At 40.6% G+C, this 16,839-nt stretch overlaps 1 protein-coding gene across 10 annotated transcripts in view; it reads right to left on the bottom strand.

The window, feature by feature from the left end:
• Positions 1-4,551: 4,551 nt before the first annotated feature.
• Positions 4,552-16,839, bottom strand: part of LOC143338852 (calcium-activated potassium channel subunit alpha-1a) — an 80,072-nt gene continuing 67,784 nt past the window's right edge. For 3 of the 10 annotated variants that reach the window (XM_076759674.1, XM_076759675.1, XM_076759680.1), the window contains 9 exons: positions 16,577-16,769; positions 15,541-15,654; positions 15,215-15,307; positions 14,101-14,231; positions 13,135-13,329; positions 12,247-12,365; positions 11,904-12,125; positions 7,716-7,744; positions 4,552-6,835 (listed from right to left, as the gene is read on the bottom strand). In XM_076759674.1, the coding sequence (XP_076615789.1) occupies positions 6,684-6,835; positions 7,716-7,744; positions 11,904-12,125; positions 12,247-12,365; positions 13,135-13,329; positions 14,101-14,231; positions 15,215-15,307; positions 15,541-15,654; positions 16,577-16,769 (1,248 nt within the window). In that variant the 3' untranslated portion in view covers positions 4,552-6,683. The remainder of the gene's footprint in view (positions 6,836-7,715; positions 7,745-11,903; positions 12,126-12,246; positions 12,366-13,134; positions 13,330-14,100; positions 14,232-15,214; positions 15,308-15,540; positions 15,655-16,576; positions 16,770-16,839) is intronic. The other 7 variants (XM_076759676.1, XM_076759677.1, XM_076759682.1 and 4 more) reach the window with 3 other exon arrangements.

Here is a 16,839-nt window from a genome sequence, read left to right as displayed (position 1 = left end):
CTTTAGGCTGAGCAGGCGCTCTTTGTGAAGAAGAATGGACTGCAAGCCCAAGGAGCTGACAGCCAGTCGATAATGTGGCAATTAATGTCATAAATAATTCGAAAGCCAATTATATTAAAATGGACCTCACCCTCTAAAACAGCACTTTATTTCCTATCATTTTATGATGTGTTCTGTATCAAACAGCAGGAGCAGATTTTCTTCTTTATTTCTACATATGGCCGACATATGGCGAGGCCATAATGTGGGGCATAAAAATCAGAAGGGCCATGCAGGAGATTTATTTGTTGATTTAGTTTGCTTTTGACTTATGAATGGCTTTCTTATTGCTGAAGCATCACCTGCGGTAAAAGGCAAATACAAAGTGTAAAACCACTTTTAATCAAGATTATATTGCCTCCATGTTGCGAGCTACATAAAACGTCTTCAGCTCTTAAAGAATGTGAGTAATTTAATGGCAGTAGTGGTTAAATATATCAAACGCTCCTTCTGGCCTTGGGAGGGTCAAGCCCAGTGTGATATATAGAGAAGACTGTGATGGCTGAAGGTCGTGTCAGCTTCTTCTGCATAATGCATGAATCGTGTAACTCTCTCTGACTCCAATCTTCTGAACCTGAACCTTGGGATGAAAATTTTACTAAGTAAATCAGCGAGCATGCTGGCATTTCTATTAACCTCCAGTGTGGAACTGACAGAAACATGAATCACGGTAAATAATATCCTGCAAATTGTAAATCATGTTTACAACTTGGGCTGAGAAGTGATGTTATGGGATAGTGCCATCTGTTTGCTGTTTGTTACTGCTAATTTCTTTGCACAGAAGCAACAGAGAGGGTGTTTTTAATGTGCAATATTACAATTCAGCATAGCAGATATGGGAAAACACTGATTGATGATGCTGAAGCAAATTATCTTTAATGCAAGCATTTATTTCTTAAAGCAACCCATAAAAAATGGATTCAACATTTTGTATTTTATCAAAACATTTGCACCTAACAGCAGCCACAGATGGTATTTTATTAAAGTGGCAGAATTGTATTATTATATTAGGTTATATTTTGTTTTTGATGACTGGTGTTTCCCACTTCAAAGATGAAAATAGCCAAGAGCTTTGATTTATGCATGCATGGAGTGAAACAAAAGAAAGGGAAATGTTGACCTTTACAGGGAACATAAAGGGTCAGTGCGGCAACTGTGCCTCACAGGCAAATTGCCTCCCATTGCCGACGATCTGTCCTTACAACGGGGATGAAATTCTTATCTTTTGCCATTTGTTTTCTTTTCCTTTGGTAGAAATGTGGAGAGGCTCAGCGTTTCTGTCTGTGCGCTGGTCACCTCGCAACAACCGTTAAAAAACGGGAGCAAATGAAGCCACGGTGTCGGAAATGTTGACGGCAAAGTTTTCCTCGATTTAAATGCGACTCTGAGAAATATTCAAGCAGCAGCGCGGAGAATCTTTATTTTGTTTTAGACACTGCGTGCAAGTCGACAAGCTCTCCTGCCCTCCTTCATTTCTGTATCAAAGGGTAAACTAATGCAAAATGTATATGGCCCTTGGCACAAAAGATGGTGGTGCGGCTCGGTACAGGAAGATCTGTGTGCTAAAAGCTTGAAACATCTGTGTAAACACATGGCCTCTTTCCAACCATGTAGACAATGTTCTCATAGCCTTAAGATAGATGTCCAAGGCAATATACCTTGCCCCGGGGCCATGCTGGAATGGCTTTGAACATCTGAAAAACCTTGAGCTTCAAGCAATATCCACTTTCAATATTCCAGCTTTGCAGGAAAGCACAGAAGAATTCAACCCATGGCTTTTATTTGACTCTTTGTTGTTCTAAGAATTCGATCAATCGTGGCAGTGCAGAGTGGACATGTTTTGGAAGCGATAAAAATACGGCCCTTTTAATGATGCAGTGTTATCTTATGGTTGTTTTTTGCAAGATTATTTTCAAATTTAAAGGTTTTTTTTTTTTATGTAACAGTGCTTGGAAAGACGGAGGCAAACAGGACAACACAACAAAAAACAGAGGACCTTCTGCCTTTGTTGTTGTTCTTTAATTCTGTTAATAGCCTAAGGTAAAGATTTATCTGCTCTTGTCAATTTACCTCAGCCTCAATATAAAGCACCAAGGTCACTTTTTCCTTGCCTGGCCCACAGGATTAAATTGTCATGTCACTCTAATAGGCAGCACAGGGAATCATTAGTCCAGCTCAGCTGCCTGACTGATAGGCATTTCAGTCCAATCATGGGAGTGTGCCGCCACAGGCCAGCCAGTATTGACACTGTGTCAGGACTGAGAGGGGACGCCTTAATCAGCGAGGACACTCTCAACATTGATTTGACAAGCTGCCGTAATGACCCCCTTGTTTTGGTAAAGGATCACTGTTTATCCAGGCTGGCATTGATGCACTTGGAGTGCTGCATTGTCATGGAAACTATTATCACCAGCCAAGCCTGTGCAGCTGGACAAGAGTTGTGTTCAGAGGGGATCGTGGATCTGTGTGTGTACGTGTGTGTGTATACACATGCACAGCCCAGTGTGACTGTAGAAACTCCAGTTTGAAGTTTCACTTAAGTGTCAGAGGCAGAAAATGACCGTTTTCAGAGGAGACGTTAGCTAAAAGATGCATTTTAATTATGGACCTCTGATATCTTAGGCCTATATTCTTTTCATATTGTTTGTAAGTTACACTTACAAAGTTGTAAAGAGTACGGTTCATATTTGCAGTTATATTTCAGGCTCAACAGAGAATGACATAACAGTTGCAGCGAGAGGTCGCTCAGCTAATGTTGATTCTTTTAGACTGATGATATCATGGGCAGAAATACATTTTCATACTCTGCTGCAGATCTGTGGAACATCATTCTGTGATTTCTGAGGCATCAGCAGACCGAGAGGGCCGTTAAAGCTCCTGTTAAAGAAAGAGCTTTTAGACGGTCAGTCATAAATTCTGCCAGCAGCGGCTGGTTTCAGTTGAACATTCTTTTGCTAGTAGCAACCCCTGCTGGCACAGTTCCATATCAGTTCCAGTTTAACTGACGCTGCTACATCCACCGCTTTGTCCGACATTTGACCAGCAAATGCTAACAGACGCCCGTGTTGGAGCATTAGTAGGCTATGTCTTTTTCTATTCCAGCTGTTTTATGATTGGTGATTTGTTCCTTTATTTTTCTTACTATTAGTTTTCTGCTAACCAAGCTAGCCATTATACGAGCTGTCTGAGGCTAATGCATTGCTAATACAGTATTCTCAGACACTGTTAACTTACTCCAGCGTTATGTATTTAACTCTTTTTACTATCACTCATGTGGATTCTCTTTTTTTGTTTTCCACTTTCCTTACTGTGTTGTCCTTCCCATGGGGACTTAATATGGACATTTCCCTGGTGAGGGACAGTGTAGCTCACAGCTAGCAAAAGTCATAATGGTCATGTTTTCCATGTTTTTCAACCCAATGCTACCTCTGTCCTTCTAGCAATTTAGCTAGCTGGCTAGCTACACATTTCTAATCAAGCTCAGTCCTTCACTGCAAAGAACTTTATTTAAAATCCATTAGATAAATACAGATTTGCTTGTAGTGGGTGTTTCTTGGTGTGATGGCTGCCTGTGTTTGTTTACTAAGAAGGTGACACTGCTGCTGGCAGGAGGATCAGGAAAATCAGCAGCCTCTCTGCGAGGTGTTAGTCTGTAAATATTATTGGCATGCTGACAGTCTCCAACAGTGCCATGGTGTGTAAAATCATTAACAAGCAGCATGACGGGCCCTCTTTGTCCCCAAGGTGAGAAGGTGGAGTTTTTTTTATCAGCCATTATCCACATGTCACATGATCAGTCTGGCAACCATAAAGTGCCTTATATCATCATTATAGGGGAAGATTAGTCCCGCTTTGATAATAATAATAATAATAATAATAATAATAATAATAAACTTTATCTGTATAGCACCTTTCATAGAGGGATTGCAGCTCAAGGTGCTTTACAAGAAAGAAATCACATACACCAAGACAATGCATTAAACCATACAATAAAATATTAAAATCTAGGTAAAAATAGAGTAGAATAAGGCAAATCAAAGCATAAAATGAAGTAAAATACCTTTTTAAAAGAAGTGCAGCAGTGTTTGTACGCGAGGCAAAGCACTAAAGTTTCAGACCTATATCAGGGAGTCAAAGCTAGACAAAGGCTGAAGTGAAGACATACGTTTTTAGTTCTTTTGAAAATATTCAAGGAGCTGCTTCCCTGATATCTGTAGGCAGTGTGTTCCAGAGCTTTGGGACGTAACAGACAAAGGCTGCATCCCCAGTTTTCTTTTGACTGTTGCTGGAAACCTGCAGTTGACCAGCAGCAGTGTTCTTGAAGGTAAATAATAAACGAGGCAGTTAGCGATGTAGCTTGGTCCTAGTCCATTAAGGGCTTTGTATACAAGGAGGAGGACCTTAAGCTCAATCCTGAATGATATGATAATAGACAAATGTGTAAAATGTGGCCTGGAGCGGCTGTGTTGTAACTTCCCAGTAAGGCCTGAGAAAATAAATGGCAGGACACTCACTGTAGAACACAATACATCAGCTTTTAATTTGTGAAAATACAAAATGAAATCATGTACAATTTATGTACAAGCCTATTTGTACAAGACAATAAACTGTATTTATTATTGGGTATTATGACATAGTCAGAAATATCAACTTAGCACTGTCATTGTATCCACAAGTCAATGTGCTAAAAGAAAATTCACAAAATAATACAAACTAGACTGCAATGCCGAATGTGTGTCAACCCCACAGGTACTGTAAAACAAGAATATCTGTCAAACAAGAACACACCAGAAAGAAATATTTTACATTAAGCTTTACAGATTTATTTGAAGATACATTAAAACGAATTGCTATCAGGCTCTGCTATTGACAATGGGCCATTTAAAAATAGTTTTAAGACTTCAAATTATTTACTACGATTCTAGTTATCTCCAGGAAATTATAGCCTCACATTAAGAAATTCAAAGACTCGTTTTTAAAAAAATCCGTGCTGGCAAGATGGAAAGCAAAGAGGAAAGTACATTTTGCCTAAATCCAGTTCAACTAGAAGCCTCTTTTCGCAGCAGTGGGTCTTCTGGAGTCCTCCGTTGGCTTCAGCACTGCCTGGCACATTACTGGCACTGAGGGACGGACGGTCTGGATGTTCTCTGTGCCAGTAAAAATGTCACAACCTTTCTCTTTTCATATCCAACACGCATCCTGGGCGAGACTGTGACACATCCACTGTGGATTAAGGATTTTATGGACTGCTTTTTTAAAACCTTTCTTTCCCCTTCATTGATTCTGACGTAAAGTGACAACAGTGCCAATATAGCTATGTTGTATTATTTAAATAAGACAAGATTATAACCACTCTTAGCTCTGCATTCTGGCCTCATGGGCTTATGAACTGAAACCCATGATTGCTGCTTCCTTAGATGTGTGGTCATTGTTTTATAAAAATATCAAATATGAGATTGATCACCAAGATGGTTTGCCAGCAGAACATATAAATAGCCAAAACCATATTTTATGATAGAGCTGTTTTTCAAGTTTCTAAAAGCATGGACGTGGCTGATTATGGCATTAAGATTGGTCATGGAGTACATACAAGCACTTATGGCCTCCAAGACAATCCTGTGTCAGGCAGTGCTTAGAGCCAAAGGAGGACTTGAAGATGCCCACTTCATGCGATATGTGGCTTTTATATTCAACTCACCTACAGACTAATCATATGGCATTAGCTTTGCTGTCTGATGACATCTTTAGCTCTGTCACTGAATCAGAAGCTGTGTGAGTTTTTGGTTGTATTTTAGTGTCGGCAACAAAACAGCTCTATCATATTTGGCTGTTGGCAAAAAAAGAATTAAAATAAAACAACAATCCTAACGTTTTAGCCCTGGAGAAACTCTGCAGACACTTAACAGCCTTACTTAATAAGATTTCTGGGGTTTTGGACATTGCAACCAAACAGCAACATGAAAACATTTATAACAAACGACTCAAAAAGGCAAAGATAAGACAAATATAATTGGATAGAGATAAGGCTGGAGCCAAATGCCATTTACACATGGACACTGGCCATCTTAACTGTCACAAATGTTGTGAATTAGCTCCAAATGGCAAAGAAATCACTGAGAGTCAGTCACTAACAATGCCATTGTGGTGGGATCGCAGCTGGATGTAAAATACACATTTTTAACATACTGTACAGAATAACTCTGCAACACTGGGTAAAGTAAATGCAGTAGTAGTAGTTGTTCATCAACAGCTAAAAAGGCAACTTTTACAATTGCAAAACTTGATCCAGTTATAATAATCCCCTCCTTGCTTCAAGTGACCCTCATTCCCCAAAATGCAAAAAAAAAAAAAAAAATAATCATGGAGTCTGGTCACCACTAAAGATTAGCTGCACAAACTAATATTTGAGTGGCTGCGACATTTGACTACGATTGTCTTCATGTGTATTTCATGTATGACTCTAAATCTGCTTGTACAGTAAGCTTGTTGCAGAGGTGAATGAGGAAAGCAGTGTGGTTTGTCTCTTCTAACGTCAATTGATGATTCTGTTTGCAGATGAGAAGACACCCCGAGTCCCAGTCTGACACCTACACGCCAAGTCTTCTGGGAGTCCGAGCGTTCAGGTGTCGGTGTGGGTCTGGAGCTCAGCACTCGTCCTCTGCTTCTCTGATGGGTGGAATCAAGCTGCTTGTGGATTTATATTGACTGACTTGGTTGACGGCGAGAGTATTCACAGGCTTGATCTGAATGGTCCTCAGGTGCGTATTCTCTGGCTCATCTGTAAACCATGTCTTTTCTGAGAAAGAGCCAAAATCATATAGAGACAAAGAGGAGGGACATGAGACAGTTAATGCCACATGGACGTCAATTACAATTTCAGTGTTTGGTTTTCAAGTGCACACAGAACATTGGGAGGACATTGCGTATTATAAAATAAACAACTGTTTTTGTAGAAAGAAATTCTGACATGATGAAAATGTGCTCTAAGATGGGGTTTTTAATGGCAGGTAAGTATCACTCAATGTCCCATAGTCCCAGGTTTCCCCTCTGTAATGCGACTCATCTCAGGTTTTTCATATATACCATACTGCCATTGAAGCATGCCTTTTTGTTGGGTCAGCAAACATGCAGATCACCAGTTAAACAAAATCTATTTTCATACTTCCCTGTACCAAATTAGACGTTAATACTTTCACCTTCACAATTCATACTGTCAAAGTTTTTGTTTTTAATCTTTTTGTGGGGCTTCAGGCTTTGGCTTGATGCAACTTTCTTTTCTTATTGAAGGAAATAGATGGTCTAGCATAATATATGGCTGGTGATTCATCCACTTGGCAATGGCCATGGTCATGCATTTTCATCAACATGACTTAAGGCTGTGGTACTACAGTACATTAACACATATGCCAGTAGAAACACGTTGCCAATAACAAAACATCAAACATCACTTGATACAGAATAATATGAAGTAGCATCAAACCATTCAGTTGCAATCACACATTCTACAGTCAGACCTAAAGTGAGATGCACTGCATAGGTCATAACCATGCGGTCCTGATGCAATCGTTTGGAAACACTAAACTACTTGGCTTTCATTCAGAGGGCAAAATGTCAGCAAGGACATGACCGTATTCAATGCATTATTTAACATCATGCATAATCATTCACTTCCATACCTTGGCCCACTCTATTCATCCTTGTTGCACTTTGGAAAAAGAGAGTAGTACACTAAATGTAAGCTAAATGGGAAAATACTAATATGACCATTAATAACAGAAACTGCACAGCATGGTGATCAGAGGTATAAAAACAGCAGATGCTCTCATTACATGTGGATGTAGAGTAGGTTAAACAGTAGGGTGCAATCAACGACTCAACAAAATGAAAGAAAAACAGAACGTGTATCATGTCAGAAAGTCTTTGGGTGCCATTACTATGCATCTAGCCACTGTAGCATGTGTCAAGCAGCCGTACTGAATCCATGCCTGTTGCCAAAGCAATTGGAAGGATGATGTTGTCTATGTTTGAACCCAATGGCCAGCATGCAGTTAACATACCAAATGTGTTATATAATGTACTTTGATCAGCACAAAACAAGAGGGCTCAGCAATTTCATGTAGAAAATAAATAATTTCTGTAAAATGTGCAATATGAATGAATTTATGCAGCTGAATGTTTTTTTTTTATTTCAAATGGGCACAGATTACTAACCATAATGCTTGTAGTATTCATTCAGCAGCTGTGAAAATGTAACATGTGCTCATTCATCTTTTGAATGAACAATCAAAGAATATTTGAATGTGAATATTTTCCCATAGCAAGAATATTAGATTAAAAAAAGTGCTTGGAGGTTGCATACCTGTGCCAATTCTGCAAAACCCTCTAAATGTGTAAACAATACAAAATGTTTAGATATTTCTTATCAAAATGTACACCATGACAGACAATAATGCTTATTAATTCACAGTCTCAGAATACTATGGCTCCTTGTACAATATAATGTGTTATGGTCATTTAAATTTGTCATGTTGCTGTATTGCCAACCATAGTCAAAATGCCTTGCTCCTGGTTAGCAGTTGGATTCTTGAATTGTCCACGTTTAGAGGCACCCGTTGGGCTTGGTGATGCACATGAACCTCCAGCTGAGCACTGTTGTATTGGAGTTTTCCAAGAAAATGACACAGTTGCCTCAATATGACTGCATTCTGCAAAGATGAAGGCTCAAACTATGCTTTGTGTGTTTGTGTCTGTATAGCAAATGTACTTCTTGAAATCTCTGATTCAGGTCCTACATAGGGTGCCACCTGAAGACTTGATGAGTAGCTGAGCTTGGAAACCTGAAGGAGTTATTGTGAGGATCCGCCTACCTGATCTAAACCTGGGTAGTGCTTTGTTATTGGACCTCTATGCTAGCCATACACTGTACATAATAAAACACATTTGAGTACTGAGTGGTAATAGTACATGGTTCCAGAACAAAGATCAATCATCGACTTGAAGTCATATCATTCAGTCAGATGCTGTATGTCTTAGATGCTCAGGTGAGGAGAGGAGCAGAGCTGTTTACTGGTCACCACCTTCCACTGAGAGTTATGAGATGGACATGGGGGGATGCCAGACAGACGCGGTAAACCCAAATGCAAAGTGATGATGAACTGGGAACTGGGATCTTTTAAGTTCCTTTCCGCAAAGTCTCCATTGCAGAATCGTGTCCAGAATGTCACTGGTGCCTGTTACAGAGCCTGCCATTGTACACCAGTGGTAAAGGAGGTTTTTCTGGCTTGGTTGGCTCAGGGGATTCCTGGATCAACAGACAGGCATTGAGAGGCTAGGAGAAGATTCTGAATGCACCTCTTCAGTGTCATGTGGCAGTCTTCGACAGTGCCTATGGTTTGGCAGATGGATGATAGTTGCCCTTTTGAATGAGGTTACTTGAAGGTGTGCTCAAGTTATTTGGGCATCACACTGCTCAGCCTCCCAAGGGAAACATATGCCAGTATGCTGGCTGGGAGGTTCTGATCACGGTGGAGTCCTCCCTGCTCATGGAACAACAGACAAACTCTTTACTCTTGCAGCAATACAGGAATGGTCATGGGAGCTTGCCCATTCAGTCTGCATCTATTTTGTGGATTTGGAGAAGTCTGAAGAATGCTTCCCTCTTGGTGACTTGTGGGTGCGCTGATTATGAGGTGCTGTGGCTTGTTCTACGAAGCATTAAGTCCTTGTACATCTGGAGTGACAGCTGTGTCTGTGTTTCTGGCAATAAGTCAAAGTGTGTTCTGCTCAGGGCTCTGTCAAGGATGTAGCATGCTATGGATTTTGTTAGGGGTTTTCAAAGAGAGAATCAATGGGCACAGCTGGGAAGTTGAGATTGTTCGCTTTGGTGACTTCAGGACTAGACGTCTGTTTTTTTGCTGATGATGCAGTTCTGTTTGCTTCTTTGAACCATGACCTTTAGCACACACTTTTTGCAGAATGCATTTATCAGCTTCTGGTAAAAATGTAATTACTGGTAGTCCACAAAATAATAATAAACATGTTAGGTTGCCAAAGTTTCACTAAAATGGCTTTAAAATGTTTTTAACAAAATAACACTGAAATTTGATTCACAATGTAATTATAATCGGGGTGCAACTTTATTAATAACCTTAACAGCTTCTACTCATCAATATCTTGATATAATTAATACTTCATGGTGGCAAATAACATTTAAGTAAAACATTTGAATGTTAATGTAAATCAAAAGGCATTTAGAGGACATGATGCTCAGTATTTCATTGACATGACATAATATGAACTTTTAAGACATGAACAACTGCGATTCCAAAAAAGGTGGGAGGTTGTGTAAAACATACATAAAACAGAATGTGACAACTTGTTAATCGTTTTTGATAGTATAGTAAATATGTTTTACCTCATTGATTTTTGTAAATATCTGCTTATTTTGAATTTGATGCAGCAACACATTTCAAACAAGTTGGTTCAGGAGCAACAAAAGACTGCGAATGTTGTGGAATGCTCCAAAAACACCTGTTTGGATCATTCCACAGGTAAACAGGTTCATTGGTAACAGGTGATAGTATCATGATTGGGTATGAAAGGGGCATCCTGGAAAGGCTCAGTCATTCACAAGCGAGGATGGAGCGAGGTTCACCACTTTGTGAACACATGATTGGATAAAGGAGATTACTACATGGACTCAGGAACACTTTGTAGAACTGTTGTAAGTAACACAGCTAGTTTGCACATGATTGCATTCTGTTTTTATTTACGATTTACACAGCGCAACTTTTTTGGAATCTGGGTTGTAACTGCAGTGCAGATTAAAAACAATAAGATTCAGCTTTGACTTAAATAAAGCAAACAAGTTTGAACAGAGCAAAACCTGGAATGCTATAAGATGGAAAGACCCAGTGACCTTTATCACAGAGGTGAGGGTTAACAAAAACACAGCATCAGTAAAACTAAAGGTCTTGCCAATTTTGCAGTTGGAATTGGCAGCACCAACTCTGAGGGGACATGTTCTGTTGTACTGTATATTTTATAGGCCAATATCACACGTATTAAAAAAAAAAAAAAAGCTTCTTTTTTGTTTGTTTTTTTGCTCCTGGGGCGTGTCCTTCACACGTAACCAAGAGACAATCTGACCTGTGTGGACAGGTAAGAGCACTACAGTGAAATCAGTGATGAACCTAAATAACTCAAATGATCCCTTAAACTATGTTTATAAAGCTTGGATCAAAGCAAAGTCAGTAGTGAATTGGACAGTAAGAGGATTTATCTTAAAAACCCTCTTCTACATGTGTGTGTGTCTCAAAGTTTAATGTAAACAAAATGTCATCTGTTGATTCTGATAGCTTGCATTTACCTTTTAAAGTAAAGTCTAAGTCTATCATGACAAAATGTGATCTGAAATTAATTAATTACTCTACTCCTCAAGAACAACAGAATTACTTACAACCCTTTGGAAAGTTTACTTAGTTATTTGCATAAAAATGTACCAGGATGGGAAAAATTCAGAGCCACCATGACAACCACTGGATGGACAGAAAAATACAAAAAAAAGCTCACTGTATGGCAGCCCAAAGAAAAACAGAAGCCCTTTTTGGTAGCCTAGTTTGCCCTGTACAATGAGGTGGTCCTGGTCAAGGGGTAAACCACACTGTTCTTTACTGCATGAGGTCGTTGGACGCAAACTAAGACATACAAGAAACATACAAACACATTCAGACAAACATACACACATGGACACCCAGACATGTTACAGTCTGTTTGGACCCTGCAAAAGGACACACAGGACAGCAACTGTTGGCAGGCACTGTTCACGGACAAAGACGGTCAGAGAGCTTTAGAGGGGCACATACTTTTGTTTGTCTCGAGAGTCCCTGCTTTTGTTGCGGTTGGCGCGGTTGGTGGTTGGGATAGAGTGGACGGAGGAGCTCTTTTTGCTGGAGGAATGGGACGAATGTGAAGAGTGGGAGAGGCTGGTTCGAGACTGGCCAGCGTTGTGGTCAAACTGCATCAGACAGAATATCAGGTCTGAGGGCACCAGCTCAAACGCGTATGGTGGATTGGTAATGACGTACCTAGAGGAGAGAGGGAGCAGAGGGGAGGGCAGTTCTAAATTTAGTGGAGGTTAAAGGTAGTTTTTAAGCCTTTTCTGTGGCTGTTTTGAACACTTTTGAACACATAAGAGCTTTTACTCACCGTTTGGTACACTGGCTTTGAGAGTTAAGATGTGCGTCTCGTAACCGATAGATGCCAAAGCACAACATGTTGTATGTTTTCAGGGCTTTACAAAACAGGTCACCATAACACCCACCATCCTGCAAGACAGTCGCACAAACAAAAAAAAACTGTCATATATAGTCTGTATTTGAACAAATGCAACACTTGACATAAATATAAAAATACATCAAAATAATCATTTACAGGCAGTGATGGAAATTATTCAAAAGACTCTAAAGCCTCGACCACATTCATTTCAGTACCATTGCGCACATAAATTCCCATCATTGACCAATGGAAACTGCCATCACAGAGCTGACCTTTGCAGCAATGACAGAGAGCTAGAAAATCCAAAATGGCGGAAGCTATCTTATCTTAATAGCCATGTTGCACCATCCAGTTTTACTTAATCATCCTCTGTCTAAGCATGAACTGCTCCACAAGAGCCTGGTTTTAAGACAGGAGTCAGTGGTCTTGAATGAACTGAATTAACTTATTGTCCCGTTAGCGACAGAGCTATCGAGCAACACTTTGCAAGCTAGCCAACTTAATTAGCTTTTTTCCCTCTCGTTGCAGTCCATAAGGTACATAGCTGACATCTCACACTGTATGAATGTATGAATATTAAATATAATATTGCTGTGATTTTTTTCCATAAGACTTATTTGTTGTGACTGGACGGGATTAAAACTCTAATTTTCTTTGTCACAGAACTCATCTATTTTTGGACACACAATCTCTGTTACTTATCTGAACTCTGAATCACAGCCGTCCCTTTTAGTCTGAATCCTGTCACTAAAGTCAGCTCCCACAACCCAATCAGACAAAGATGTGCTTAGCCCCTGGGTGACAAGATCAGTCACTTACCCCGAGGTCGGCGAAGGGCCCGTCGTACAAGGCCAGCTGTGCCACACGACACCTGTCCCTGTTCGCCAGGGTCTGTGGCGTGCTGTAGCCGCCCCGTAACGCATTCTCCTCTGCCAGCAGCCCCTCCAGCTCTGGCGTCGCCCCGCCTGTTACCAGCGTCCGGATTAAGGTGAGGATATTATCATTGAAGTATGTCTGAAGGAATGAAGGTAGAGAGGGGATAAATCCTTAAGCAAACACTGTCAAAGTCACAACTGAACCTTCTCAGAGTGCCAGCTAGGCCGAATGGTGCCATCTAGCCCTGCTCTGTTGCGTCACATTGCTTTGCACACTGAGTGAAAAGACAGGAGAATCCAATTACTGCAGGTTACTCTCAGTCCCATCAGAGAGAGGCACGCATTCATGCTGTACAGGGATTTCTTACAGCTAAATAACTCACAATTTGTGGAAAAAAAACTGTTTTACAAACTGTACATTGAGCCTGCAGATGCACTTTCCCCAGTGAAGTTATCTTGTTAATCCCAACAAGTTTCTGCTTTGTTGATCCTAAAAAGTCCAAATGTCTGCCCCTTCTCGCTGCACTGCAGTCTCTTGTCTCCCTCTGCTTGTACAGCACAGTGACATCTCCCTCGGCTGCTGACAGCGCTATTGACTAAAATGATGGATGAGGGCTGTCCATTAGGTAGCATTACCTTTGTCTAGACTGGAGCGCACTTGAAGGCAGCTTTGTTCTAACCTCTCTCAAACTGAAAGGCAGACAAGTGAAGCCGTCATACCCAGTACAAGTTCCAGTCTTGTCGTGTATTGTTTTAACGTGAGCAGAGTGCCCACATTTTTGGAGGGGGTAGAGGTATTCTGACACCTGTCCTCATATCAAAACCCAAGATTTCTTGCATATTTCACATCAGATATTATATGTCTATCATAAGCTAATGTTGTTGGCAAGTCAAATCAATTCTGACTTACAGCACTCATTAAGGAATCCAGCACACTGACTGCAAAGGCCGTCCCGCAGGCAAAAGGCTGAGTGAGGTATAACTCTGTGTCCGGGTCGTCGTCATCATCCTGGTCCAGAAACTGAACGTTCGAGTCATTCACTATGGGGGTAAACACGTAGATAGATTTCATAACTTATTATAAATTGCTCGTGTTCATTTTCTGCACTACAAAACCAGATCTCATGACATTATTGTGATTTGAAAAAGCATGGATTGTGTGCTTAAGCATACATCAGGCAAATACTTGATTCGCATGAAGAGGAGGACACAAAAAAGGAGAGGTTGTGCACAACAGTCAGCACCTGCAGATATGGACTGTATTAGAAATCTGTGTATGGTTTAATTTCCTCTTTCCGAATTATGACAAAATTATAGCTTCTTTTTAGCGGCTGAAGTGAAACCGTGTCTGGTATTTGTGTTCGGCCTTGTGGCCAACTTGCCTCTGCCACATTCCATATCCAGGCCATTCATGCACACTCATGACACCATGCATATTGTCAAAGCTTCAGGCCTTGATTCAAAGTCCTCCTGAAGTTAATATCAGTAACACCAATATGCCATTGTTTGTCTTGTAAATCCAAGACAGAACTTCCAATTACTTGTACTTGCATGTCAAAACAAATGAAAGTATCTCATTGCCCCAGAACCTTCTTTGAAGATGTATTTGAGCACAGAAACACATGCAGTAGCTGGAAGAAAGTAATGATGTAAAATTTAGTTGGAGAACCGCTACTTCTGTGAGGACAGAAATAAATGTCAGTCATATCGACGGGGCTGAGATGAAAGACGGGCACGGGCCAGAGAATGTGATCCGACAGAAGATGCTATGAAAACAGCCACAAGGACTTCTGAGGGATCAAAGGCCTCGCAATTCTTAGAAAAATAAAAGGGAAAAATTTTGCTTTGAGATAAGGGGCCAAAACAAGACAGGCAATTTCAACCAGAACCAAGGGTAAAATGTGCTCAAAGTGATGCCATGGGAATGGATTGAGCCTCTTGTGCAGCGAGAGAAATCAAAAGAAAGCTGATATGGAGGCAGCAGCAGTTACAACACTGCAGTACAGGACAGAGGCACTTCTTACCCAGCTCAGTTATCATTTGTATGCTGGTCCCACTGCTTTTATCCTGACTGAATGAAATCACAGGCAGTTTTTTGCCTGGCTTTGCTAATGGCGCTAGACAAGTGTTGAGGAAAAACAGTTACTGGAGCATGTCAACAAGGGACAAAAAAAACAAAACAGAAATACTCCACTTTTAGTACGGTTAATCAAGTGTTGACAGCATCTAATTGCAGAAATTGTGTTTTCAGACCTGTTAACAACTACTTAACTGAACAAAAAAAAAAAAACATGCAACACTGGAGCTAGCACATCAATCAAGTGACATAAATATACAGCAGCCAGCATACCTAGTTCTGTTATGATGGGAATATTTGCTCCAGTGGTGACAGAAGTCTGCCTTACTAATCCGTGGACTGGGCTGTTTTCAGGAGAGGATCTATCCATCCCTGGTGGTGTGAAGCCTGAATGGACACACACATAACATAAAGCACATCTGTTAATGAAATATTCAGTACTTCATCAGAGGCTACAAAGAAGCATATCAGCAGAACTAAAACGCCGGGGCTGTTTCATCTTTTCCCAGCCATTGCTAAAGCATAAAGTTGCTGAGTGCGATGTTACTGTGTTCTTGACAAAGTCCAGTATTAGTCCATATATAATAGATGTGACATACTGCTCATTTTGTTTCCCTTAGATTGTGTGTGCATGGAGACGGAAACCTTTTACACACACCCACAAAAGCGTGTACAGTATGGAGCCATGAAATAGAAAATAAGTGACGCAAGATTGAATTCAAATTGACTTGACATTCCTTGCTTTCCTCAGACTGACAAGTAAGCACATTAAATCAGTGATGCTGTATGTATTATACATAGGCCGTGTTTTGACATCCATCACTTACTGCTGACTCAGGCAAATGCGAGGTCATACATGTATTAGAGAAATAATGAAATTGACAGGGATTTTTTTCCCCCTCCTCAGGTCAAAAGGTTTCTAAAAGCATTTCTCTCAGTACCAAAGACTGACCATTATTGAAGGCCATCTCCAGCTAACTGAGTGCTTCAGTTGCTGTTTTGAGAGCTGTGACATGCAATATTCATAAATTATACACATTATATATATTTTTTACACAACAGTTGCACATACTGAAAAGTAAATTTGTGTAAGGCAGGTAAGGCTTTTGTGCCAGCGCTGTGCTTGTTGCCACCAATTAGGTTTGTGAAGAAACCAGTTGTTACAGTAACCTGAGGAATAGTCAGTAGGGTTTACTGTCAAACGCAGTGACACCAGGTCAGCCAGGCAGCACCCAGTGAGGGATATTCTCTGTGCCAGGGCCCTGTCCCTTCCAGGCGGTGCAGTGAACTATGATAGGGCGCTCCTTACCTTGGGAATTAGCCTGCAAGACCCCGATGCTGTCGTCAAACTGCATGGATTTGATGTTGAGTGACGCCAAGATGCATTCTTTGTCCTGCAGTGATGCATCGTCAATATTGTTCTGATTGGCTGACAGAATGACACACATGTCGCAGAGGTTGATGTTGACAGCCCTCAGATCTGCCCGACTCAACGGTGTGCCCTTTGAGAGGAAGTGAAGGAGAGAATTTGTTATCTCACCTACATGATATGAGGTAGATGAAAATAGTGAC

The sequence above is a fragment of the Chaetodon auriga genome, chromosome 20, assembly GCF_051107435.1.
Source record: "Chaetodon auriga isolate fChaAug3 chromosome 20, fChaAug3.hap1, whole genome shotgun sequence".
Taxonomy (NCBI): Eukaryota; Metazoa; Chordata; class Actinopteri; order Chaetodontiformes; family Chaetodontidae; genus Chaetodon; species Chaetodon auriga.
Note: the sequence above shows the minus strand (reverse complement) of the source record. Positions and strands in the feature narration are given on the sequence as shown.